The 26,180-nt window shown below is 41.8% G+C and overlaps 1 protein-coding gene across 7 annotated transcripts in view; it reads left to right on the top strand.

Annotated features, from left to right (window-relative positions):
* The window catches only part of LOC137106310 (MAM domain-containing glycosylphosphatidylinositol anchor protein 1), a 173,609-nt gene extending 148,226 nt beyond the window's left edge, over window positions 1-25,383 (top strand). For 2 of the 7 annotated variants that reach the window (XM_067489433.1, XM_067489442.1), the window contains 3 exons: window positions 6,603-6,733; window positions 19,895-20,012; window positions 24,341-25,383. In XM_067489433.1, the coding sequence (XP_067345534.1) occupies window positions 6,603-6,733; window positions 19,895-20,012; window positions 24,341-24,426 (335 nt within the window). In that variant the 3' untranslated portion in view covers window positions 24,427-25,383. The remainder of the gene's footprint in view (window positions 1-6,602; window positions 6,734-19,894; window positions 20,013-24,340) is intronic. The other 5 variants (XR_010911919.1, XR_010911917.1, XM_067489434.1 and 2 more) reach the window with 4 other exon arrangements.
* Window positions 25,384-26,180: the final 797 nt, after the last annotated feature.

The raw sequence follows: 26,180 nt of genomic DNA, 5'->3' as shown, positions 1-26,180 counted from the left end.
AATATTAATAAAAATATTTTTGAACATTTGTATTTATTTTAAGTTTCTTAAAGCTTTTTGTAATGACGGAAATTGTCAGTGTCGGGCTGATGTGTGGACGGAGCAGGAAAGACAAAAATCCAACGCCGGTGCAGGCTGCCATAGCTCGTGAGTACAGAGCCAGTTCACTACGGGTTTTAGTGTCTTTAAGCGGATTGTTGAACTAAGAATGCTCTAGAAAATTAATGAAGATATCCTTTAATATCACGGTTTCAAGCACCTTGGTAACTATTCATTCTGAATTCGTTCTCAGATATAGGGGTAAAATAGGAGTTAATTTCTATTCAGCAAGGTACAATCTACACAAATGTACCCCGAAGGGCTAATTATTGTACCTCAAGGTAACAACGTGTCCCTTTTGATGCACCTGAAAAGGTACATAAGGTGTGTGTTTTATTTATTTTACTGTGGTACAATTTCAGAGTGTTTGTGCTCTTACTAGATTTCTGCATATGAAAATGTGCACCAAACAATTATCAAGTCAAAAAACGCAATCAGCATTGATTAAGTTAAACAAAAATCAGTTTGCTGAATAAAGAGTACAAAGAAGTACCCAGTGTGAAGGGTACAAATAAAGCTGTTGTAAGCGTATTTACCATTAGATACCACCAGTGAGTTTACTGTTGATGTTCACCTTCTCCTGAAAGACAAGCAATGAGACACGGCGATGCAACATCAGTCGCACAGAGCTCGCTTACGATTACTGCAATCTGTTACCAGTTACTCCCTGCTCGGTTACAAGCTCTCTCTCAATTTACTCTGGAGTTCTCCCAGTCTGTTCCAATCTGTTGTGACTCTAATTGCCTTACGTTGGCAGAGCTCACACTCCTGCCAGGGAGACAGAGTGTGACTCCTAATGACAAAAAGAGACAAGACCAGGATAAGACAGAGGGGGGTCAGTCAGAGGAGAGAGAATAGACTAGAGGAGCGAAACAGGGAGAGGGTTAATGAAGAGAATGAAAGCAAAGAGGGCGGCAGGAAAAAGAAGAAGGGGCTCAGAAAAAGCAAACAAGGCTCGAAGCGAAGCTGCAGAAGAGGCCATCGACTCGTTAATGCTCAGAGGCGGCGAGAGGATGGAAGAGGTGGCGCTTCACGCTGAAGCACCGTAACTTCATGTGTACAGCGTTAAAGTACTGCAAAGTGTTGTATATGTTGAAAAGCATTTAGCCACTTTGGCACAAAGCGATTTTTAGAAATGCCGTTGGAGTGTTGGCCTGCTTCAACCCACATACGTTCGCGTTACTGAGCCGTTTTGTAATCCCCAGGTTATGTGAATAGAAAAAGTGCAAAGAACCTCTTGCAAGCTGATGAAAGAAAGTAAAAGCCGGCCCTTTGGATTTTACATTCGAAATAGGGCAGCACTGCCAGTAACAGCAGCTCTCAGGATGTGTTTTGTTGCTTCCTTTTGGAACAAAGAAAAAGCACATGCAGCATTTAATTAGTTTTCTTTGGCATTGGGTAGGATTTTAGACCGGGCTGCCACTGGCAATCTCACTGTGAATCAATGGGTAACATTCACTTCAGAGCGATGGAAGACAAATTAGTTTAGAGGTTATTTAAGACTTTTATTAAGTGCTGTGTTTCTCACGTGATAAGCTCATTGTTGTGAGGTTCATTCAGGAGACGGGACCCAAAAAGGAGACAGACACTAGGTCAAAATCATGACATTATTGTTGCAAGATAGCTAAGGCCAGATTTGTCCCTTTTCCTCATGATCCTAAATTGGTTATTTACTCTGAAATTTGACTGACCTGCTTTTGCTCCACAGGCCAGAAGACAGACTGTAATTTTGTTTTCTTTGTGTGCACAGGCAAACCAGCAGCAGGGACACACACACACACACACACACACACACACACACACACACACACAGGACATGTCCGCGATTTAGACGACAGACTGAGAAATACCGGGAAGGCAGAACCAATGTGGACCATTATCTGAATACCAAAAGAGAAACGGTCCAACTCATTTGAGCTCAAATGTACCAGTGTGTGTTTGTCTCTGTGTGTCTCTGCTGTCGTCCTCACTCATGATTCTGCAGACAAGTAGCCTTGATAGAGCTGTGCCTTCCCCTCCGACGCTCTCACCAACACACTCTGCTTTACCTCCGTCCAATCAATAGACTGCTTATCGCACTGCTCTCCCCTCTGTTGTGTGTGTGTGTGTGTGTGTAGATGGTGATGGGGAGGAGGAGAGAGAAAGAGTTCGGTTAGTGAGTGACAAAGCAGACAATGAGGCTCAGATATGTGGAGGTAGAATGAGACAGTGGGCTGAGCAGGTAAACGAATTAGGCGCTTCTTCTCTTTCTCATCATATAACTACATACAGTGGCGTCCTGACAGATGCAACAGTGTCACTCTTTTATTAACCGGAGCCGGGAGCTTTTTTTTTTAATCATTTCTCATTTTAAATATCTATGTATTCAGTGTTGTCTGTAAGTCACAAGGTTGCATTGAATTCTTGCCTTTGGTTCTATCAATCAATCAATCACACACGCAGACCAAAAAACAAATGAATACGGACACATGTTGCCACCCAAACGAAACTCCACATACTATAGCTTGTTAGAAAGCAGAAAACCTCACTATTCCAATGATATAAACCAAATTAAGTTGTTTTGGCTGCATATGAAACGGAAACACGTTGACGACCACCAATTTTGAAACCGGTCAGTCTTCTGGATCTAAACAAGGCCACATCTAAGCATCTGCGACAAGGTTTGGCCCCTTCAACTCACCAGAGACAGTTGATCTGAAAGGGAGCAGAAGTTTTGGTAATGTGCTTATGAATAGTTTATATGGGGATAACGATAATTTGGTTTCCTGGCGCAGTTTTGAATTTCTGGTCCACAATAGTGACTTTCAATCCATTTTGTTGTTGGTTCACCTGGCCCCACTTCTATTTGACTATTTTCAGGCCAAAAAACTGAAATTAGGTTTGTGCTTCTGTAAGTTTGCCCTTTCTATTTAGGAATTACCGTCATTTGGTTTTGGGTTTGTGCTTTCTTGTCCATAAAAAGGGTGATGAAAAATTAAACCATAGGAATAACGTTCTGTGCAACATCACATTTGTTGCTAAGGTTTGTGCCTCATGAAGCCACATCAACTATTTATGTGTTACACAGATATTTGCTATAAACCCAGCATTAGCTTTTACTAATTACGTGCTTACTCCAGTATGTTGAGCTCTCGTGGCCCCCGTAGAATGTTTTCAGTCTTAAGGCTGAATGTCGTCAGCTAACTTCGAATTAAACTGATTTTTTTACACGCATAATCAGCCTCTCAGGAACACAGACCCCAAAAAAAAAAAAAAAAAGCTAGATTTGAAGTTGCAATAGGTAACTTTTAAGAAGCAGCCATCAAGCCCTGTAACGTGATATTCAGAATCAATTTTAATTTCATTTATGTAAATTGACAGCAGAAATCATCTTAAGGCACTGAGGTCAAGACCACACAGAATTACAGAGAAAATGTAACAACCCCAGGCTTCGGAGCCCAGAACATCTCTTTAACAACAATTGGCAATGTTTTTCTGTTGGTGGTGACGTGTGTCCAGCTCCGGTTTTAGTCCTAAATTGACACACGTGCACGTTTAACTGAGATGTGAGCCATCAGTCAAACATCACAATTCCCTCGAAAAATGTTGCGTTATGATTTGTTCCTTCTGCACAAATAGCCAACAAACCTGACACTTATCTCTCTATTCATCCATGTTGCTGATCTGTTTTTACTTTAAATGAATTGTGAGATGCAAACATCGACTGCTAATGATAGAAAATAAGCATTGAGGGAGAAAAGCTCAAGAAAACACGACATCCAAACCCCGAATGTTCCGACAGAGATGGATGTGAATCAGATCTAGGACTATGCACAAAAGTGGCCCAGGTCTGGTCTGGTTTGGTTTGGTTTGTGTGCACCTCCATGAAATATCAGATTTGAGTCACTTAAGGGCAAAAAGATTGATTCTGAGCCACTTGAGAATGGAACGTGAACGTCGCCGCACATCAACACAAGATATTTTATGCTTTCATATCCACAGGTGACATAAAGAGTTTGACCTTGTCTGACTGGTTAGAAGGACGAGCATCATTAAAACAGCACCACATTAGGACACGTTATGGAACATATGTCTACTGAAGAATATTTGAAAAGCCTTGGATCTAATGGTTTTGAGAAATCAGGCAGGCTGAGATTCCTGCCCGGCTTTTGAATTAGCATTTTCAGCCATATGTCATTGAATCAATGTGCAGGGAAGACGTTTGACGTAGCATATGTTACCAGATTTGACCGATCGCATACATGCGACAGCAGGATAACAGTTTATTTAAATCTGCAAGCTCATAAACTTGTAGTGCACGTGCTCACACACACACAGACACAGATACAGTATATAATGTGAAGACATGGTGCCACCTGACTGCGTATTTGTTTAAGAGACTGGTGGTTGGTTAATGTTCCAATTAGAAGCTGGCTGGGGATCGTTAGGAAGATGAATGATTCTCTTGCACCTTACAGACTCATGAGAAAGGGAGGGAGACAGCGAGAGGCTGTTTGGATAACCTCTCCACAGCTCTAATGATGTCAATCTAATTTTTGTTTTTCAGGATAATAACATAATAAATTTTTATGTTATGTTCCATTTCAGTAATTATACATCCATCCATCCATTATCTGTCACTGCTTCTGTCCTGTGGGGGGGGGGGGGGGGGTAAGACTATATCCCAGCTGTCATCGGGCGAGAGGTGGGGTCCACCCTGGACAGTCTATCTCAGGGTCAGAGAGAGACAACACTCACATTCGCAGCTACGGGCAATTTGTTAGCGTCACCAATTAACCTAAACACGCATGTGTTTGGACTGTGGGAGGAAACAGAAAAGGCCACGGTCGGCCGGGGAACGAACCCACAACCTTCTAGCTGTGAGGCGGCTTAAAGTAGACATCATGTGCCAGTGCGGCGTGAAGCATAAATGAAACGAAACTAAATCTCACAAAGGGCAGCTTTTGCAACAAATTTCATCCTTCTTCTCTTACAACCTTCCTCCCCCATCTTCCCACAACAACTCTGTCTCATCGTCTTCTCTCTTTCTCTCTCGCCTCCTCCTTGCTGTTGTCCTTTTGCTCCATAGCTGTGTCAGGGTGAAAACTATCTGCTTGAACATATCACCACTCAACCAAGGAGCTCCACACATTTAATCTTCACCCAAATGTCATCCACATGCAGCAACTGACCTTAGAGCTTCACCCTAAAATATACAGTACGCTGTGTATTTATTTTCACTTCCTATATACTCGTAAAATAGATGAGCCCATAACACAGCTGTGCTTCTGCTCGTGTATGTAAAGGCAAACTGATGTATGTGCTGCTCAGATGCAGGTCTAGCACTGGGCCCAATCAATCAGAGTTTAGTCCCATTGGTTTTGTTGATACAGAGCAGCTTTCTAGACAGTATTTAATACAGACAAACAAACGGTACCTAGATATTCGGCAGCACTGGCTGAGCCACGACAACACATATTCAGATTCTAATTAAACTAATTGGTTTGGTCCAATTGGTGCAAAGAAAACATGCATATTAGCTATTTTCTTATATAAATTGGTCATAGAGATTAGAGCATCAACATAACGTGCAGCCAACAACGCTGCCGTGTTCATTGTGTTTTCATTAATGTGTTGTGACACCAAGAGGGGGGATAATAACATGGCTCAAGCGTCATCCTGCATCCTCCACTTCAGCACAGCTCTTTCACTATAAGCAGCCCAAACAACACAACAGACTACATGAAGAGGCTGTTTCGTCCTTAAATGGCTAAGAATATCACAAGTGTTGCTGCTAGCATTTTTGTTTTTACCTCACATGTTTCAACCTATTTTGAATAGAAGAAACAATGCACACATAAGTTAATCCAATCCCCTGTCCGGTCCGGGGACTGTACCTGGGACCTTCTTCCTGTGAGGCTCTTCCACCGTGCTGTCTGACAAGCAAACCAAGCAAGCATGGCAGATTTCTCTGCATCTTTGGAAGAAAAAAAAGCTTTAAAACTTCCACGACACTATGAAAACAAAGAAACACCTTCAGAATAGTTCTCAATGAAAAATTGCAAAGAATTTGGAGATTTAATCAAACACAGTCCATAATATAATTAAAACATTGAACACAAAGCCAAAAGCTAAAGGCCCTTCGTTCTTTCAGCAGAACAACTACAAACACGTTCTGCATGTATTACAACAGCGTGGCTCTGTTGTAAGAGAGTTACAGGCACTAACCGGCCTGTTAGCGGTCCAGACATTCAGAGCCTTATGCAAATACACCAAAGGAGGCTGCGAGCACAACAGATATCAAGCAAGAATGTGGAAAACATGCTTTTAGTATTAAAACCCTCACAGACTGATGCAACACAGTCTCGATGCTGCCATCAAATCTCAACATTGTTTTTGTACCATTTACAATCGAGTAGAATCTAAAGCATCTGCAAATCTTTGCATTCTCTTTTTAATTCTCATATTAAACTATTTCTACTAATGTGTATGTGTGCGCCTGTGGGGATGCACACTTTTCACAGGCACCCTCAATGTGCTGCTGAGAGTGAGAAGCATTGCCTCTGTGGACTCACTGGTGTGGACAAAATCCGGTCATCAAGGCCCAGAGTGGAAGAAAGCATTCTTTGACGTGAGCCCCAGTGGACCCTTCCAGGTAAGAGCTTTTTTTCTGATTGCAATTCTTTCCAACAAAGAGAATTATTAAAAAAACAAAACAAAAACAATAGAAGCTTGTTCACTCAAGGCAGCAATGCAACGTTTTAGGAAAATTGTCAGTGTTTCCAAGAAAACGTATGACACAGAAAAGATGATTTGCCGTCTGACACGAAGCTGCTGAGATGTTTTGCATGCAGAAGCGCAACTTGACCTAAAGGTGGGACCTGGTCATCTGCTGGGAGCCCAACGCGTACGCTCTCTACGGTTTGCTTGATGTTGAATCAACTCAACTGCTGAGTTAAAAGCCTCCGGGGCCTGCCTCTGGAGGGTTAATTTACACCATGTGCAGATCTGCCTCATCTTGTTCCGAGAGAGCACATGATAAAAGGAATGAAAGGAGGGAATTATGTGCTTTTCTTTGTATTGCTTTCTCGAGGTCATCTCTATCATCTCGGAGACATTTCCTCTGCTGCAGTCTTTTTCTCTCTCTACTGTGTCCTTCCCCAAGAGGAAGCCCTGTGCTGCAGCCTGCTGTAGACAGAACAGAAGGGGATTTTATAGTCTGGCGTCTGTTCAGAAGCAAAGGGAATTCCACACACCAACTACCGGGCTTAGAAACAGAACTGGATGATTTGAGCTCCCATAATTATTGCCCCCGCATTCTTCTACAGTGAGGTTAGAGTTAACACATATTGCATAAATGTCTTTACTTTTCCCAAGCAGAGACTAAATATCAACAGGTCTTGGAGAAAGAACTCAAACATCTGCTCTGTTTGTACCTCTGCCAGGTAAGGAGAAAGTTTGCCTGCTGGAATCAATATAGTACCACATTATTATTCATCAAGCCGTAGAAATGTGTGTGAAAAGTCGTACTAATAATGAAAAATACTGTTTGATAAATACAAATTAACCCCAAGCTTTTATGCGAGAAACTGGAACACATTTCTTTCATTTATTAAATAAATTGTGGGTACAGCATTTTGACATTTTGGTACTGAGGGGAGTATTGATGGATGAGGACCTTTGAGGGAACATTCAGCTCATTTTCTGCTGAACGTCAGCAGCAAGCGGGTTCACACAGTAACGGGAGGATTATTCGCTTCATCGGGAATGTGCTGATCACAGGGCGGAGAACAAGGGTTCACACACATTTGAATGTTCCGAATGGCACGCGTGTATATCTAGAACAAACATTGGCATTTTCTGATATACGGTACTTGGGACTTTGGCTAAAGTGCAATAAAATCTATGATTTGTTAATTTGCCTGAACGGACGACAGTAAAGTTTCACAAGTGGGATGTTTGTCCATTCTGGCTGGATGCGAGACTATAGCTGATTCTCACCTTTACAATGGTCTGTACCTTTTCAGAAGAAGAAAGATGTGGACTGACGAAAGGCTATAGAAGAATATGCAAAATGAGGCCGGGCATTATTCTGCTGAATTGTCCACTGACTTCCTTGGACCTGCCTTGATGGAATCGTATACCGCTCTGAAATGCCAATGTCCACGTCAACACTGATGGGACCTTCACATAAATTCAAGTAGCCCAAGCCGAGGGCACTGATATGGGCCCGTACTATCATAAATGCTGGATTTTGTCTGGATGGTCTTTTTCACGTTTGTTTTTCCCAAAGACGAGCTGAAACATGGACTCGTCCGACCATGTAATGGTTTCAGGTTGGATTCCTGAATGCAGTGGAGGAGCACCATGATACTGTGAGGAATATAACCACGTGGACCCGTGACTGCGTTCATCACAGTATCATGACTGTTTGTCATGCAGCTCCACCCAAGAGCTCCAAGGTTACACACACACACACACACACTCAACAGTCCTGAATCTTCTCACAATACAAAAATTACCATAGATGGTGAAAGACCTCAATTCTTTGCACTTTTGCTTTAACTTTGAAACAGTTGGCACTTTTCTCATGAGGTTTGACACAAAGTGGTGAGTATGACCCATATATGATTGAGTAGATGATCCTTTTATACCCAAATATGATGTCCTCACACTAACATCTGATAGGTTTGGGCAGTGAAGGCACTGAAAACCTTTCTTTTGAACTTTTGTGTATCTTTCGTCAGCTAAATAAAGGTTCAAGCAGGTTTGTTCGCATTTTCGAAAACATTCCTGGAGATGGGGCTTATGCTGTATGCCAGTACTTTGAGGGTGGCATCAAAATCAGCATCGGGAGAAAGACCAGAGGACTGTTTTTCGATGTATGGACTCTAAAGATCGATGCACATAACACGTTTGTTGTTTTTGTTCAAGACTTTATAAGGATAATTGCAGCAGCACACTACAGCAGCCAATGCAGATACTTACTTTTTAATGTGTCCCCCTTTTAATTCTTTGTGAACTATTCCTGACATCCTAAACTCTGACTGAGCCTAAATTAGGCCCAAGGGGTAAAGAGTTTCCTAGTTCGAGTTGGACTGTATATTTTCCTTGTTTTAGTTTGAACACGTTCAGTCAATAGTGGAGGAAAATGGTCTGGGAGACATAACAGAGGCAATGCCTGTCTGTTGACACATCATTGAAGTCCCTTTGGCTCTTTGGCAGCCGCGCTTGCAGTTAGTTCTCCCCTGTTGGGATGTGGCCGAGTAAACTAGATGATTCAGTCCTCCTTTTTTCTGACTGGACAAGATGCTTCCTCTCACTCTCACTCATTTTTTCCCCAGCATTTCTCACGGCTGTGCATGTGTGTCTACCTGCAACCTACAACTGAGCAGAGGCAGAGGAAAAGCGAGGCCAAAAAAAAAAAAAAAAGATGGTGTTGGTTTGTGTTCCTTTATTCTCCTGTGTGTGTGTGTGTGTGTGTGTGTGTGTCTTTTTCTTTTTGTTCTTTCCTTTTTTATCCTTCTTCTTTTTCCGCTCTCTGGCCCGAAGCTGGAGCAGACAGAGCACTTAGTGGTCGATTCCTGCCCTGGTCTGCTTTACACCTTCCTGTCTCAAGGCTGATGACTAATGGCTCTAAAATCATCAGAGTCAAGAAAGAGAGTCTTCAACTTTCCAGCAGTTCATACGCTCACCCACACATACACTCCCATCTGTATGTATATGCACAAACAAAATCACATGCAGAAACACTGCATAAGATTCAGACACATGTGTGCACACACACACTCACACACACACACACCAGTCTCTTAGCCCCTGCAGCAATTAGCTATGACAGGTCAATTAACAGGCTTATTTATGAGCAGGGGATGCCTGCTAGTTGTGTTGTAATGATTCCAGATACTCTCTGTACGTGCATGGGGGAAATTGAATTCATGATGAATGTGGGCTGAAGGCCTTGGCTGGGGGCTGTATTTGCTCTTCATTAACTATGTCTCAGCAACACCATGTTTCTTCCACCATTATAGGGACAATTAAAGCTGAAACAGTGGACGTACTGTATTTTTTTAAGGCTTTTATTGGATTTGCATCTTAACAAGTCTTTTAGATAAAACTTTTACGCTTGTACACACACACACACACCTGCCCACATATACCATCACATTTTATCCACATTTTCAGATTTTCTATTCCTGATTTTCTGCTCTATTAGTCACCAATGTTCTTTGAAACCAAGTGCATGAGGAGACGTTTACATATATTATAATAAACCAGTACTATGGGGTTTCAACTGCGATTATAGGTGAATTACAGGTGCAGGTAGAGTCTTTCCTTCCAAAGTATGAGTTACATGCAGTGTGTTTACAGCTGGTATTTATATCCTCGGCCTGAGGGTTTATGTGTTGCAGCTTGTGTGTTTGTGTGGAGAGAATGGTGGGATAGAAAAGGTGCATCACCAAGGCGACTAAGGTCAGCGTGGTGCAGATTAGTGGCCAAGTGAACCCTGTCCTCTAAAAATTCTGTTCCTCTGCAAGTGAGTTAAAAATTCTTCCTTATTAAATCGAACCATGCTCTTTATCTAGTGTTGTTTGTGTAATGTCGAGTTTAACAGCACTGTAGTTGGACAAAGGGGATGTTGTGCTGCGAGATCCGATATGTGGGGCAAAGGAAAGAATCCGGAATTGGTTGAGTTTCACGGTTTTTGAGATCCTTCTCAACATTTCCTAATTACATTACCGACAACGTAATCCAGCTGCAATGTGTTTGCAATGATTATAAAAATTTATTTGTGCTCGACTACAGCTGTTTATTTTTTCAGCAGAGAGGGTTGAGACATACATACAGTGCACACTAAAGCTGAATAATATATCAGATTGCGATAGTTTAGAAGCAGTAATATGATTTAGTATGCAATTCCTTTCTTTTTTTTATGTATTATTTACTCTCTGTATATTCTCTACAGCTCCCCTATTGCAGTATTGGGTGAAGGATGAGCTTAAGGGTTTGTAATACTGCTTGTTCGGCAGTAAATCCAACCTTGGTCACTCTGCGGAGGGTCGTCTTGTCTTCTTCTATAAACTTGATTATCGAAGAGTAAAATCCCGGTGGTGTTTTGATTCGTGTTTTTTGTGGAGCGGTACAAAACCAACACTTCAGCCAGTGACGCCTGACGGCTCGTAGGCCTCACTGGCCAATTCATTGGAGGCTGTGGTTGCACCAGCGCATTTTTAAAAAAAAAATTAAATCACCATACGCAGCCCAGCGGTGCTTTATTATATGTTGGGGGAGATTTATGGTCTAGCCTCACATGATTTCCTAACGAGGAAAGTTTGGTAGTGTACCACCACGTGTCCTGCTGTGTAATGGTCAAATGCTGTTTGACACTACTCTCCCATCTTGTCAACACACTAGAGTTTGCTTCCAACGAGGACATTTTCAGTAGAGGTAGCAGCTCCATAGCCTGAGCATCTATCGAGTAGAGTTTGTGCACAAGAAGCACATGGGGACAGGTGTTTTACACCTTTGTGGTTGTTTAGAATCTGCAACATTAAAAAAAAAAAAAAAGCAAAACCAAAAACTTTCAAACTGAAATATTGATTTGACAGCGGTTACTTGTTCAGCCTTGTTAGTGTATACAGTCAGAAAGAACAGTCAAAACGTGTGTTCAGGGGTTTGTGAACAAAGCAGAGGCTGTTTTAGAGGCAGAGAAAGTGGATGTGTTTGTCATCTACGAAGCACTTAGTGCATCTTAAATATTCATCCTCACATTTTGATTGTGACTGGGGCAAAGGCGAGGTGAGGCAGGACGGCTGAATTAGGAAGGATGCATACAAGAAAGGGGCCATCTCCTTGGCAACTGAAGGTTGCCTTGCATCCAGTAGGACTTGTTTTTTTTTTACTCCTCTCTCTTCCGTGTGTGGACTTTGTGATGTCTGCATGTTCATACCGTAGTGTTTGTCCATCCCATCACATGAGTGTAGGTACAGCATTTTTATGGTGAGTGCATTCTTGTTGGTTCTTCGTCATGTCTCATCGAAGACCCGTAGTTTGAAGGGTCTATTTTTGTCAGCCTACAAGAGGTGTGCAATATAAAAAAAGAGAGCGTTGCTAAGCATTGGCAAAATGTGAAATCGTGTCTTTTATGTGCCAGAGTTTGGAGAAAAGAATCCTACATTTTAGGCAGAGTTTGGGTCCAGGAGCGGCACTATTTGACGCCCTGGGAACAACCGCGTCCAGTGTTGACGCTGCATCTGAAGTTTGGCGTCCGTATTGGTGTGTCACCTTTTGACGCCACAGGAACGACTATATACACAAAAACTGCATTCGGGTTAGGGAACATAACGTCAGGGCAACGTTACGTTAGGAAACATCACGATAGGGTCAGGTTACGTTAGAGGACAAATTACATAAAAGCTAAATACTACAAACAGTGACAAAGGCAAACGTACTTCTTTAACCACTACAATCACTCCGTGGAAAAGTCCTGCGTCTCGTTGCACCGTTAGTTCTCTCCTCATCTTTTTTTGTAGGGGAGTATGAGCTGCATCTATCAATTAAATGTAAATATTATTTTGTCAGCATGCGCTAATTTTTTAACTTCAGTCATGTGTTTTAATGCAGCTATGTTATATTAACTTATTAGCCTACTAGCACACTGCACGGACTCTGTGCTCGCATGCAGTAGTTTGTCCTTCTCCCCATGTGCTTCTCTGACGCGGTAACCGATTAGAATTTCAGAGCGTGATGTGTTTGATTGCATTTTGCAAGGTAAGCTGCATAACGCCGGCTCGCATATTGTGAAAAAGGCAATTGGACAATATATAATCATACTTAAATTTCCACCTCCATCCTTAACCTGAATGACTGAAGGACAGAAAATGTCTGGAAATAATTTTACCAAGTGGCCTCTGTATGAGAGGTTGAGCTTTTAATCAAATCCACTGACCTCATTAAGCAACTTCACAAAACATACGTTTCTCGTCCTTATAAATCACTGCGTGATTAATATAGACGTTTCATGTCCTTTCATTGAAAAGAAAATCTAGAAGCTTTTTTGCCCTGTCTGTCTAACGCTCACATGCAGACCACTGCTGTGCAACAAACACAGATGTTAAAAAATGCAGAGCGCATGAAACGTCGATCCAACACCAGCCAAAGGAATGGAGCTGATAAACATACTTTGGTTTCTCACCACCTCTCTGGCCCCTCTCGCTGTCATGTATGACGCTCCCCAAGGGGCCTGATGGAATCAAAGAATGCGAAAGCCCATTTTTCTCTCTGCTCCAAACCCGTCGGTTTCTCTATTCTGCTCCTATTCATCCTCTGCTAGCACCACCCCGTGTTGGCCTTGTTCTTTCAGTCTCGCTGTCTTTGCCCATTCTCTGCATGTCTTCCATTCTCCCACTGTGTCTTCCCGTCCCTGGGAAGTGTCGGTTTCTGCACAATCGATGTTATTGATCGAGTTGACTGCTGGTGACAGTGGGGATTTACCCGTGTTGTGCCACATAGTTTTACAGAAATAGTCAAATTTAGCATTGGTCAGAGTTTGGAGTCAATTTGTGTGTGTTTTGCTCGTATTCTCTCTCGTCGTTGTAATTTTGCATCTTTAAATGACGATTTGCAACATTAAAAGGAGAAATATTCTAGCTCCCTTCGTACTGAATAGTGTGTACATTTCAAAGGAATCCAGAACAACCCTGGCCTTTTGTGCCCATTCACAAAATCCGTCCTTGAGAGAACTGCAGAAGACACCAACGCAGCTGTTTTACAGGCGGATTTTACCGTCACTCAGCTGAGTAAATCCAAAATTTACCCATCTCGAAGTCCTGGGCACCAAAGCTGGCACCCAGTAATGTCCATACTGGGTTTAATCAAGATGGAGAGCAGGGTTGTGATTCAGGTCCGGTGACATGCGTTGACCTACTTTACCATCGTTACTGTGTCTTTATCAGTGCAACTCCACCATGCTGCTGCAGTACATAACACACTGTAGATTACAGCACTCGGCTATTTCTCTCGCTTCTCAGTTTATTGTCAATTCTTTTCACTTACTGTTAAATCCCCAGAAAAATACACTCGTAGCTTCATAGTGCCCATTAGCCATTATGTGAAAGTTCCCCTTTCAAACAACATTCATATGACTTTCTAATTCGGCTGAATTCCCATTGGATATTTGGCTGTATATTGGCACTTATTTCATTTCTGCTTCATGTTGAGCGCATGTCTATGGAGAAAAAAAAAAAACTTTCTAGTCCTGTGCGCAGCTCGCTGACTGCACACACCGAAGGCCTTTGAGGTGCTGCCACTCGTCTCTGCATTTCCCCTTCTCTTTGTGCTCCATCCAACAAAAGTAATGATGTCTTTGAGAACAGCCTCCCCCTTCCTGCCTCCCTAAAACAAGAGCTGAGATCCAGCCAGTGGCTTGCATTAATACAAAGCCAACCAGTACGGAAGCATTAGAGTTTAAATTGTTTACTGCCTGCTGGCCATGAATTCCACTGTCTGTGTATGTTCAAGCATTAAATTCATGAAATGTGAACTGGCACTTTATGAGCTTTTCTGCTCTTAATTTGGGGTTATTGCATCTTCAGGGAAACAGAAACAGTTTTGTTTGAGTTACCCATACACAATCAAAAAAAAAAGAAAAAAAAGAAAAGTATCTCCAGTATTACAATGTCAGGCAGTATCTGTGGTGATTTCTCTTACTTAACGTTTCTATTGTTCTAAATCGTGTTTTATTCTAAAACCTAAATCCTGATGAATTTGCCAATGTATGAAGAAGAAATTACATCCAGGCATAAAAAAATCAATGAAATAAAAAAAAAAAACGTAACATGTCGTAGTAGATTATTTGTGTCCCTGCTCGCCCCTCTGTGACTTTACCCAGAGGCCATCTGTGCTCCTTGCAGTGTTTGGTACCTTGGGGCCTTGTTGGAAACCAGGCCAAGCCACATTTGTGTGCCCCACTCTGCAGCATCTTTCCTCTGCACCGGTATTTCAAAGCTGTCTCTGTATGTCCCTCTCTCTCTGTGTCTCTGTCTCTCTCTCTCTCTCTGTCTCTCTATCTCTCTGTCTCTCTCTCTCTTTCTGTCTCTGTCTCTGTCTCACTCTCTCTGTCTCTTTCTCTGTGTCAATCTCTCTCTCTGTGTGTCTTTCTCTCTCTCTGTCTCTCTCTCTCTCTCTGTCTCTCTCTCTCTCTCTGTCTCTCTCTCTCTGTCTATCACTCTCTCTGTCTCTCTCTCTGTCTCTCTCTCTCTGTGTGTCTTTCTCTCTCTCTCTCTGTCTCTCTCTCTCTGTGTCTCTCTCTCTCTCTCTCTCTCTCTCTCTGTGTCTCTCTCTCTCTGTGTCTCTCTCTCACTCTCGCACTCTTCCCTTTACTCTCTCCAGTGGCTGTGTCCCCTCTGATATGTGGACAGCACATCAATGGGAACATTAAAGGTTACAAGGCTCGACAAAATGACACATTCACAACTCCAACCTGACACTTTACTGTACACCCTTTGATCCAGCAATCATACACATGCACGCAGACACACACAAGTTGTCTATCTCTCTTTGGTTTCCTCATACACACTGTCTTATGGCAAGAACTGGGAATTGAGAGAGTCCATCTTTGCAGAAAAGTGTGTTTTTAACTATTTGGTAGAATTTAAGTTACACATCAGAGACAGTAGGAAACTGTGTCTCAGTGCAGGGGTCCAACCTTTCAAAGGACAAAGTATTATTATGCATGTTGCCTTCTTAGGTCACGGTGACTGTGAAGTGATTTAACATGTTTGATTAAAAAAGTTAGAACAGGGGCACCAAAAGGCTGGAAAAGTAATTTCATGTTCTGCCCTCCCCCCTCATTCATTTTAAATATGACCTCAATGATAATAGAATAGAATAATAGTAATACTTATTGATCTATTGCAGGAAATGCATTTGTTAGTCCAACTCAGCCCCAATGGCGGAGCTGGCTCTCTTCATCCGTTTAACATAGGAGGATTATCACCTTTCTGACAGTTTTAACCTAAAAACTGAAAATTTATAACCTTGGAAAAGTGGAATCCACTGTATTGGATGCATTCAATTCCACATGTGGCCATAATGTTATGTCTGATCGGTGTATGTATGTTTCATATTTGAAATCTACTGTTAGGCATCGAAGTAGTTTGTACAGCAATCATGAAATATCATGCCACACAGTATATTGATGTGTTTGTGCTTACACGGCTGTATATCTGACAAATATCACTACTACTACTCCCAAGGTTAAGAAACTTTGAGATAAACTTGAGATCAACGTAGTGCCCAGCAGTAGTGTGTAAGTGTGAGACACAGTTGGCACAAGCAAGTCACGCTTTAGCTTAATCTGTGAGCAGTGAACCCTAAGTGAAAAAAGAAAGTTGTTTTCCTGAGCCTTTTTCAGGGGGAAGGAAAAAAAAAATCATTATTTTGCCGTCCCGTGTTGCATGGCAGGATATTGCATTGCTTTGCGCTGTGCCACTCTGTTTGATATCTTTGAGGAAATTATTATACTCGGTATGATTGTGTTGTTAGGTAGCTTAAAAGGAGACGGTTATTTGTGCTGTGGCTCTGTGTATTTGTGTTCCAAGGCCATCGTATCTCTGGACGTCTTTCTCCCAATTATTTTTCTCATCATGTCTAATTATGCAACAATCTGGCATCTCGTGCTTGCAGGTGTACAGAGGGAGGCGTGTAGGGATCCTGTAGTGTGTCATGCTGGTTCTATTAGCGACACAAATTTACACACAGAATAGGACGCGAGCAAGAAAGTGCATAAATAAAACAAAATGTTAACCACAGCCACAAAGTGAAGAAAAAAAACAACAGCATTTATAAATGAGATGTTTGTGGCCTTTTGACCAATTAGCCTCTTTTTTTTTTTTTTTCTACCACTCATGAATTTCCCTCACAGCTACTCTTACCTAACAAATCAAGTAATCCTTTTGCACAAATGAGCCTAAACCCATCTACCGTGGGCTGTTACTGTTGCTGTGCTACTGCTTGCACTTTTTTTTTCTTCCAATGAGCTTCAAGGTTCTCCTAATTATTTTATTTATTCATTCGACGAAGATCTCTGGGGCTTAATTAGAAAGCAAGTGGGAAAGAGGCGGCACCGCTCTTGTGTTGCCGTCCCCTTTATGAATATAATTAAACGGGCTCTTTATTTATAGTGGAACAGAGAGAAATCACAGAAGGAAGCAGAAAGGAAATAGCTAAGACTACCTGTGTGTGTGTGTGTGTGTGTCAATTTGGACAAGTTGGAACGAAAGCTGCCGCAGTGTCTTCAGTTATTGCATATGTGCGAGGATCAGTTGACATGGGCCCAACCGAACCACGCTAGGAAATGTGCAGCAGTAATTGCTAAGTCAGAGCTACAGCTCAAACTCCCGATCAAGAGAATTATACATTTCTGTCCAGTGCTCGGACTGAGTATTAACTTGGCTTTTTCTGATTACACCTCAGAGGTGAAGTCGTGCTGCTCCTCGTCTACGCCGGTGTATGGGCGAGCGGTACCTGCCCCACGAATTTCAGTTTGATACCTCAAGCTGACACGCCGCCGGGAGCTAACGGCACAATACTTGCAGATTAAAACAAAGGTAATGGGGGGTACCACAGTAGTGAGAGGCGGTTGCCATGGCGTTTGCTCCACTGTTCCCCGCTTTTCATTTACCTGCAACAAACTGTGGATGGGGTCGAGCCAGGCTTTTTCTCCACGGTGGGTCACAATTGGAAATAACTGAAGCCAACTTTGCGCTGGTTTCTTATATTTACAGACAAATCGATGGCAGGCCTGTGCTGCTTGTTTCTTAGGTTAAACACTCTACCTCAGCCCGTTGGTGCTAACAGATGGAGTTTTTAAAGTGAGGCTAGCCATGCATATCTGCCAACCCTCCGTGCTTGCACCTGCTCAGTCTCTTGTTAACCCGTGTGTATTCAGGTGCTATAAATGCAGATTAAGGCAGTTTCAGCACCAAATCCATTACAGTACAGTACAGTCACACCTGCTCCTGACACCCCTCTCGGTTTTGTTTAGCGGGGCTTGGTGCCTTGCTGAAGGGTTAGTTGGCAGATGCACTGCAACACAAGGCTATAGAGTACGAGCCCACATACCAAATTGTGCATGGGGCACATTTCTGTCGAAGCCACTTAGCAGATCAAATAAGCCATTAATACTGTAGGACTGACAATCCCTCAGCACTTAAAAGATGAACATTATTAAACACCAACATGTGCAGTTATAGCCAGTAACAACTGCGGTGGTGAGAGTTGCTTTTGTTGTTGTTTTGGAGCAAAAAAGTTTCCTTGTTTATTTGCTTGTTCCCTCCTCATATTCCAGACAGAATACACTTGGTTTTTGATTAGCTGGGTGCGGTGGGCTTTTGGTGCTTTGGAACACAACAGTAATTAGGCTGTCAGTCAAAAGCAGATGGCTGGTGGCTAAAATGAGGAAGATGCTTGCAAAGTTTTCTCCTGTTTAGTTTGTTGCTGCGGGTTCTCCAATAATTATGAGAACACAACTTCTAAATACTCATCACTGCAGGATGTTACTCTCTGCGTACTGTTTTCTGTGCTGGGTACTTTGTTTATTCCAGTGCCAGGGAATTGGTTTATGTGACCAGTGTGGGATCATCTATCATTCAACGCATACCAGTGGTTCAGTAGGTAGCCTTCTAGCTGTGAGACACGTGACAGAAAAGCAGCATCTAGCAGCTGTAACAAGTATTACATAAGTAGGATTATCCTTTAATATATGCTGATGCTTAGGGGACACGTTTGTGTTGGTAATCGGCGCGCTGAGCTTTTACTATAGTTTAATGGAAACCCAATGAAGCAGTGATGCACTGTGTACACCGATCAGGCATAACATCATGAGCACCTGATTAATTTAATGCAAACCAACACAGCGGCTCTGCCGTGAATTCTACTTTTACAAGGTCATAATTTCTGAGTTTTTGGTCGAAACTGTCAGAAAGGTGATAATTCTATGCATTTCTTACTGAGGTGAAGGTGACTAGTGGAGTCGTATCCTATTAAATATGAACGAGGTGGCCAAACCATTAGAAACACTATTTTCTTTTATAATACTCCAGTACGACTCTACCCACCTTCACCTCAATAATCAAACAAATAGTACATTAAATTGCACAGTTGCTCATAATGTTGTGCCTGATCGATGTAAATATGTCATGCACAAAGTGATAAAGTCTGGGGGCCTGGTGGATCAGTGGTAGAGCATTGGGTTGGGATGCAGGAGGCCGTGGGTTTGAATCCCACATCACCAAGTGTGGCCCCCGCCCAGCCACTAAGGGCCACCCCGGTGCCGGTCCCGAGCCCGGATAAAGTGGGAGGGTTGCGGCAGGAAGGACCCCTGAAAAGACGAGCCGAAAGCCGTTGATCTTTTGCTACAAAAGCGTACAGGACTTTCCACAGGAGACCAGGGTTCAACTCTAGTGTGAGATTATTGTTATACTGTTTGTAGTAATTTATATATATAATATTATAACCCTTACACAGTTTGTGTGTATGTATGTATCTAAAGTTGTTCCTGTGTCAAACGGTGGTGCTCATGCGCGGCGCCAAAGTCTACCTGTAGCATCGATATCAGATGGCGTTGTTCCCATAATGCCCCAGAGTAACGCCAAAAGGTACCTGTGGTCTCAATATGATACGGAAAAAAAGCGGCACAACTCAACACCTTACGAAGCATCATTGTCTGACTGTGTGTGATGAGAATGTGTCGGTGTTCATACCCCCTTGTGTCACACACCTACCCAGCGTCCATGTTTCTCTCTTCCCTAAACAGATCGTGTTTGAAGGAATCCGAGGCCCCAGTTTCGAGGGGGATATTGCCATTGATGACGTTTCCATCACCTTAGGGAAGTGCAAGCAGGAGAACACTGTAGCCAGCGCAGGTAAGACAGGTAAGATAGACTTTTTTCTGAGTGGAGAAACCTAAACACTCAGTAGAACAAAGAGGTTTGTGTCATTAGCTTGTTTCCAAATCGTCTAAAAAAAAAATAAAAATAGTGTTGATAGTTCTTAGTTCTCTGTGGACATGCTGATAAAGCATTTAAAAAGCTGAAACACCAAATGAATTAAACCGAGTTGAACTGAATTGATTTCAGAAGAAAATAAATTAATTGGGCAGGAGGGAGGGGAATTATTGTAGAGGCACACATTGCAAAGGAACAATAGGATTATAGAGAACAGAACATATTGTTTAGTGCTTGGGAAGTGTGCAAATATAATACGGAGAGAAAATGTTCCAGTAATGTGGAGGATGTGCTCAACTCAACATAACAGGGCACCAGCATGGAGGCGAGTTGGGAGCTTCATTCTTTGTGCTCTTTCGTCCTCCTACATATTCCTCTCCACCTGTCAAAAGCTAAAACACCGAGTGAATCAAAGCGTAAGGTGATCGGTGATTTTCCAGAATCTTGGTGTTTGTCAACCAACGTCCTGAAAAGACAGAGAACGAGCAATGAATTGTTTCTGCTCGTCGTCTGTGACGTAATTTTGGTGCCATAGATCCATTGTTCTCTGAAAAGTCTTACGAACAAACATGTATGTTTGGACTGGCGATATTTGACTTGATGTAAAAGCTGGAATAATAAAAGTAACATTGAATCTATTAATAGCTATTATATCTGATTAAATACTTAAGACACTTATCACATGGTCGATTAGCATAGATTTTAATCTAGCCTACATTTATGAAAACTAAATTTACAAATGTAATTTCAATTTCTCATTTCGATGTAACTGATAATCTATGATTATATAGCGATTGTTGTTGCATGTGGCTCATTAAAAATTTCAAAGGCATTAATGCATAGTACCATTGAATTTTACAGTAACCTAATGTTCCAATGTTTTGGAAAAATGGTACATTACTGTTACAGTATTGCTGTGTGACATTTTGTTTTTTCCATCCACCTGCACATTGATATTCATCTTTAAAAGATCCTTTTATTTACACTTAAGAGAGAAGTAGAGAAGATGGAGTGGATGTGTGTGATATGAATTTAAAGAAAATGAGGTTGAGTGAAGGGGAATGTGTGAGACTTCTGCACATTGAGATAAAACATCTGGATCCATTAGGGACTTTTTTTTTTTTTTTTTTTTTTTTTGGATTTCTTGACAACCCTTATGTCAAAATACTAAATAAGTCAAATCAAGATGTATTTATTATAAATATGGATTATGAAGTTGCAATTTGCCTCAAGTAGAAATCGGAAAGAAAAACCAGTGAGTTTTACTGAATCTGTGCATATACGCGTGTGGAGAGGGACTCAAATAGCCCAGGGGGAGGAGGTGTAGAGGAGAGAAAGTAGCAGAGAAAAGGTCAAAGACAGAGAGTGACCACAAGTACGTGTAGGTGAGAGTGTGTTTGAATGTGTGCGTGAGAGAGAGAGAGAGAGAGAGAAAAGAAATGAAGTCCAAGAACCAGAAGAAGAAAGAGAATATGAGACTACAACCTGCCAGCAGTTTAGCTTCAATAAGAGCTGTCCGCTGGCAGCTAATGTGTGTACAAACACACACACACACACAAACACACACACCCCCATCATTAATAGATGTGTGCAATCACTCGCATATATGTGTAAGTAAAGACACTGGCGGATGGAGTGAATAATGGATGAAGGTGTAAACAGGAAGAGGAAAGCTCTTGAGGTGTGTGTGTGTGTGTGCTGCAGGATTTGTGCAGACACACACACACAGTGCAGACAGATGGGTAATTATCAGTCAGGCAACTCTGAGAAACACAAATGTTCCTGTCCTGAGTACAGTTTTGTTGTCACTGTGGAGCTGCGAAGGTAAAATGAGGGTTTCAGAAGGAATAAACTCACCGTATCACGTGGATGAATTCAGATGGAACGGCTTCGAGGAAATTATACATTCAATTAAATGTAAAGCAAGATGCACAGAATTCTAAACATTATAAGCAAGAGCTGAGCTGTTGATGAGAGCTCATTAAAAGTATAAAGGCAAATGATAGATCCACTTACAATGAGAACAGACTATCTGCTGCATAGAGCTGTAATTTGTTGTGATAAGGAAGCAGCTTGGTACATCCAGGAAAGGTAGGATATCAGTAGAAATTACCACTGAAGACATGTTCTGTACGACAGGAGGAGTAGATTGCATACAAAAAAAAATAAGAATTACAAAAGTGTGATTAGCGGAAGCATCGGTGGCAAGTAATAATCATAAAGTGACAGTGTTACATAGAACAGTGAGGCCTATTCTCAGTGGAACTAGTTTAATGAATTATATAAAATAAGTCACAAATAATTGTGCAATTTTCACCTGCTCTTGCTATTTCAGTGCAAAAAAAAGGGGGAACATTGAACCATTTAAGGGATTTTTAAGCCAGTGGAGTCCCGGAGAGATTGGTAATATTTGGTCTTAGGGTAAAGGTTAGATTTGTGTGTGTGTTAAAAGGTTTAGCGAACGCGTTACGTCAGCGAGTCCCTCACAGTACTGTACACTGGAGGCTTCCTGTACAGTGTACAGGGGTTCACATAAACCAAGACGAAGTGTTGTGTGAGCTTTCTAACACACAATTACTTCAGGTTAAATACGTGCACGCACAGGGGACTGTTACCCGTTCACCACAAATGAAAGATGATTACCTGTGACATGCTGGGTGCAGCTCCACCTGCACAAATATATATATATATATATATATATATATAATGTACCTGATTCACCTGCGTGTATAGGAGGAGGAAATAATACATTATTGCATCATGTTTTACCTATAAATATAATCTCCCCTTTATTCCCTGTTGTGCTTTTACAATCTCATGGTGATTCCAGTTTGAAATTTTGGGAACTTTCCAAATAGGTCTGATCAAGTCTGTATATGTAATATATTTAAAACATCTAAAATGTAAACCATTAGCCAGTATCTTTAATCAAGGCAACATAAACGTAGGTGTGTATAATAAATGTATTGATGTATGTGAAGCCACCTGCCATTTATACACACCAACACAAGTAAGAGAAGTAGAGATACACATAGTACTTTACTGTAAACTGTGTGCGTACGTGCGTGTGAGGGGGGTGTGCACGTGTTTGCTGACTACAGGCCAAAGCTTTATTAGAAATACTGATTTTCTGTCTGGGGGAGGTGTCCTTAAATGAAATTATATTGATCCATATATGTTTTTAATACCTACAGCATGTGTAATGTAACATTTGTGTATTATACGTACGTGCACATCTTTTCACGTGGAGCTATGTGACTTCATCTAGAAAACCTGACTCCATGCATGAAGCTGATGGTCGTGTCCGTTAAATGTATTTAACTATTCAATCAAACGAGAACAATCTCACGTCAGTTGTAGCAGATTTTTCTCGTTAAAATCTCAAAGCTGTCACGACAACGCGTGGGACCTTAATGGTGAAACTCCTCCTCTCAGACTTGTTTACTCATCCACCCCATCATTCTTGTCTCTCTCCCTGTCGTTCTCTTGCTCAATCAGCTTTTTTTTTTTTTTTTAAATTTCATCCCCCGAGCGCGTTTCTCCATGGGAACTCGTACGAGCTGCATTTTTTTAGTGCGGCCCTCCCTCTGTACAGTGCATATATGCTAATGAATGAGCAGTTAGCGTCTTAGACGGATTAGTGAACAGTCCCAAGAGGTCAGGGCTCATGGGCCAGAGCCTCTCAAGTGGCTGTTTAGATTTCTTACCAAAAAACGGGCACAAATTAACCAAACCCATAAGCCATCCGCAAATCGGCTCAAAAGGCTAAAAAACTACCAAAAAAAAAAGGCTAAAAACTACAAAAAAATCAAAACACAAACTATCAGAAAAAAAATGATGCAAAACGACTTAAACCTGGCACAAAATGGACCAAAAACAAATCTGTACCCTGAGGCCTGACGGTAAATATATCATGTGTCCGTATTATTGTTTAAATGTGAACGAAGTGCAGTCGAACATCACACTACTGCGCTCTGTGAATTCATTTTTCAACTCTCACGTGTGAGTTAAGATGTGTGAAAGCATATTTTCTAAAAGAATAAATTATGAGTAAAAAAAAAAAAAATGCATGTATGAAATGCATTAATGAGTGAAAAAAGCAAACACGCCTGTTGCAGAGTGAATAATTATCATGTGCCTTAAGCACAAGGACTCGAGTCTGTTTTGCAGCATCATAAAAACAATAAATGCATATTATTTAAAGTGGCAAACTAACAAGACGGTCATTTCTCTGCCTTTCTTGTTTGTTTCCAAAGTTCTGATCGGTGGATCCCACTCGCTCCCATTGGCCAGCTGGCTGACCTTTGGCCTCTCCTGCTTCCTGTCACTACTCTACAGATGATGAGCCCTTCTCACTGCACCACTCGTCTGTGCTGACAGACACTGTCCTGACTCGCGCTCTCTCTCTTCTCTCTCTACCCACCCCCCACCCCTCACTTGTCATTTCCTCTGTTTCCCTGTCACCTCACCCGTCTTTCAACTATCCCTCATTTCATCCCTCTTGCTTAGATAAACGGTAACAAGATGTTTGTCTATTTTCTCCTCCTCTGCTTTCTTTGAACATTACTCCCGAGACACTCAGTATAACCAACTGATGCTCGTACTGTATTTAGCGTTAACATACTTAATGATCTTGAACAGTCCAACTTCATACTCTCTCCTTTGTCAGTCTATTAATCCAGTTAGATTCATGTTATTCATGTCAGCGTGTCCCCTTGTCGGCTTTTCCTCTCCTCCATCAGCCCTCCTCATACATACACGTCCCCCTATCGAACTGCACTCCCCGACGTCCCCTCCACCCACTATTCCCCAGACACACCAAAGTGTCGGACACTACTACCAAAGATGACAAAGGACCTGAGGGAATAAAACGTTGGAACACGGGAATCCAGGAAGAGAAGGAAACCGAGAGAAAGTGGGGGAAATCCTTCTTATTCACAGGAACTGTCTCCCTTCCGCCCCAACCTTTGGGACCCTGGGAGCTTCTGAACGACAAAGAGACAGAAGGGAAAAAAAAACAAACAAACTGATGAATGAATGAACGGATGAAATAAAAAAAATGAATGGCGTGAGGAGAGGACAAATCAGAAATGGAGGGAAGAAGACAGGTGCTCCTGGCGGCCTCTCTGCTTGCCAACAAGAGATGAACCTCAGTGTGGATTATACGTGTACATTTATCTATATATATATATATATATATATAAATATATATTAAATATAACAAAGTTTAAACTACAACACAACTAGGACAGTGGAGGACTTTGAAAAGTGAAATTAAAGAAGCACAACGTTTATACAATCTCTGCTGTTCCTTTGGGATTTATTCTACTTATTATGTGATGTTGCAATTTGTCAGACCTACTCAATGTTTTTGATATTTTGCTTTTTTTTTTTGTTGGTTTGGTTTTGTTTATGGCATTATAGGGGTCAAGGGCAATGGGTAATAAAGTATTATATTAATATTTACGAGCGGAAGAGAAGGTAATTTGTGGTCCATAACCCGAGTTAAGCATTCAACACGTGGAGGGATGACCCCAGCCCACCTGGATCACAAACCTCAACTTCACAGCACGGGAGGGAACACACACACACAAACACACACACTCTGCCCCTCCTCTGCAACTTTCTTCTCACTTTTCATAAACTTCCTGTCGCTGGACTTCGTGACTCAGACATCTGGAGTCATCAACCACAACATGCCTTTAACGAGGACCAGGACGTCATAGGAAGGGGGGGGGGGGGGCTTCTTTCTGCACAGGTTATTGAATGTCATGTACACGTTATGGGGGAAAGGATTCGCTATCAGAGTCTCTGTCCGTCTTTTGTTTTATTATCGTTGAATGTCGGCAGTGTGAACAGTTTCCATACCCACCTACTGTAGATATGATTGTTCAAGTGAAGCAACGCTCACATCTATACAATAGTTTGATTTTAGCTTCAGATAGCAGCTCAGTCTGCAGGAAAAACAATACATCATAACGACTATTTTCATCATTTATCAGCTCCGATTCATAATCATCAGCGTATTCATGATTTATGTAGTTTGCAAACTCCAGCTGCAGCTATTAATCATTCAGGGGGGGATAGTATGTGTGC

The sequence above is a fragment of the Channa argus genome, chromosome 2 (genome assembly GCF_033026475.1).
Source record: "Channa argus isolate prfri chromosome 2, Channa argus male v1.0, whole genome shotgun sequence".
Taxonomy (NCBI): Eukaryota; Metazoa; Chordata; class Actinopteri; order Anabantiformes; family Channidae; genus Channa; species Channa argus.
This window is presented reverse-complemented; position numbering and strand designations above follow the sequence as displayed.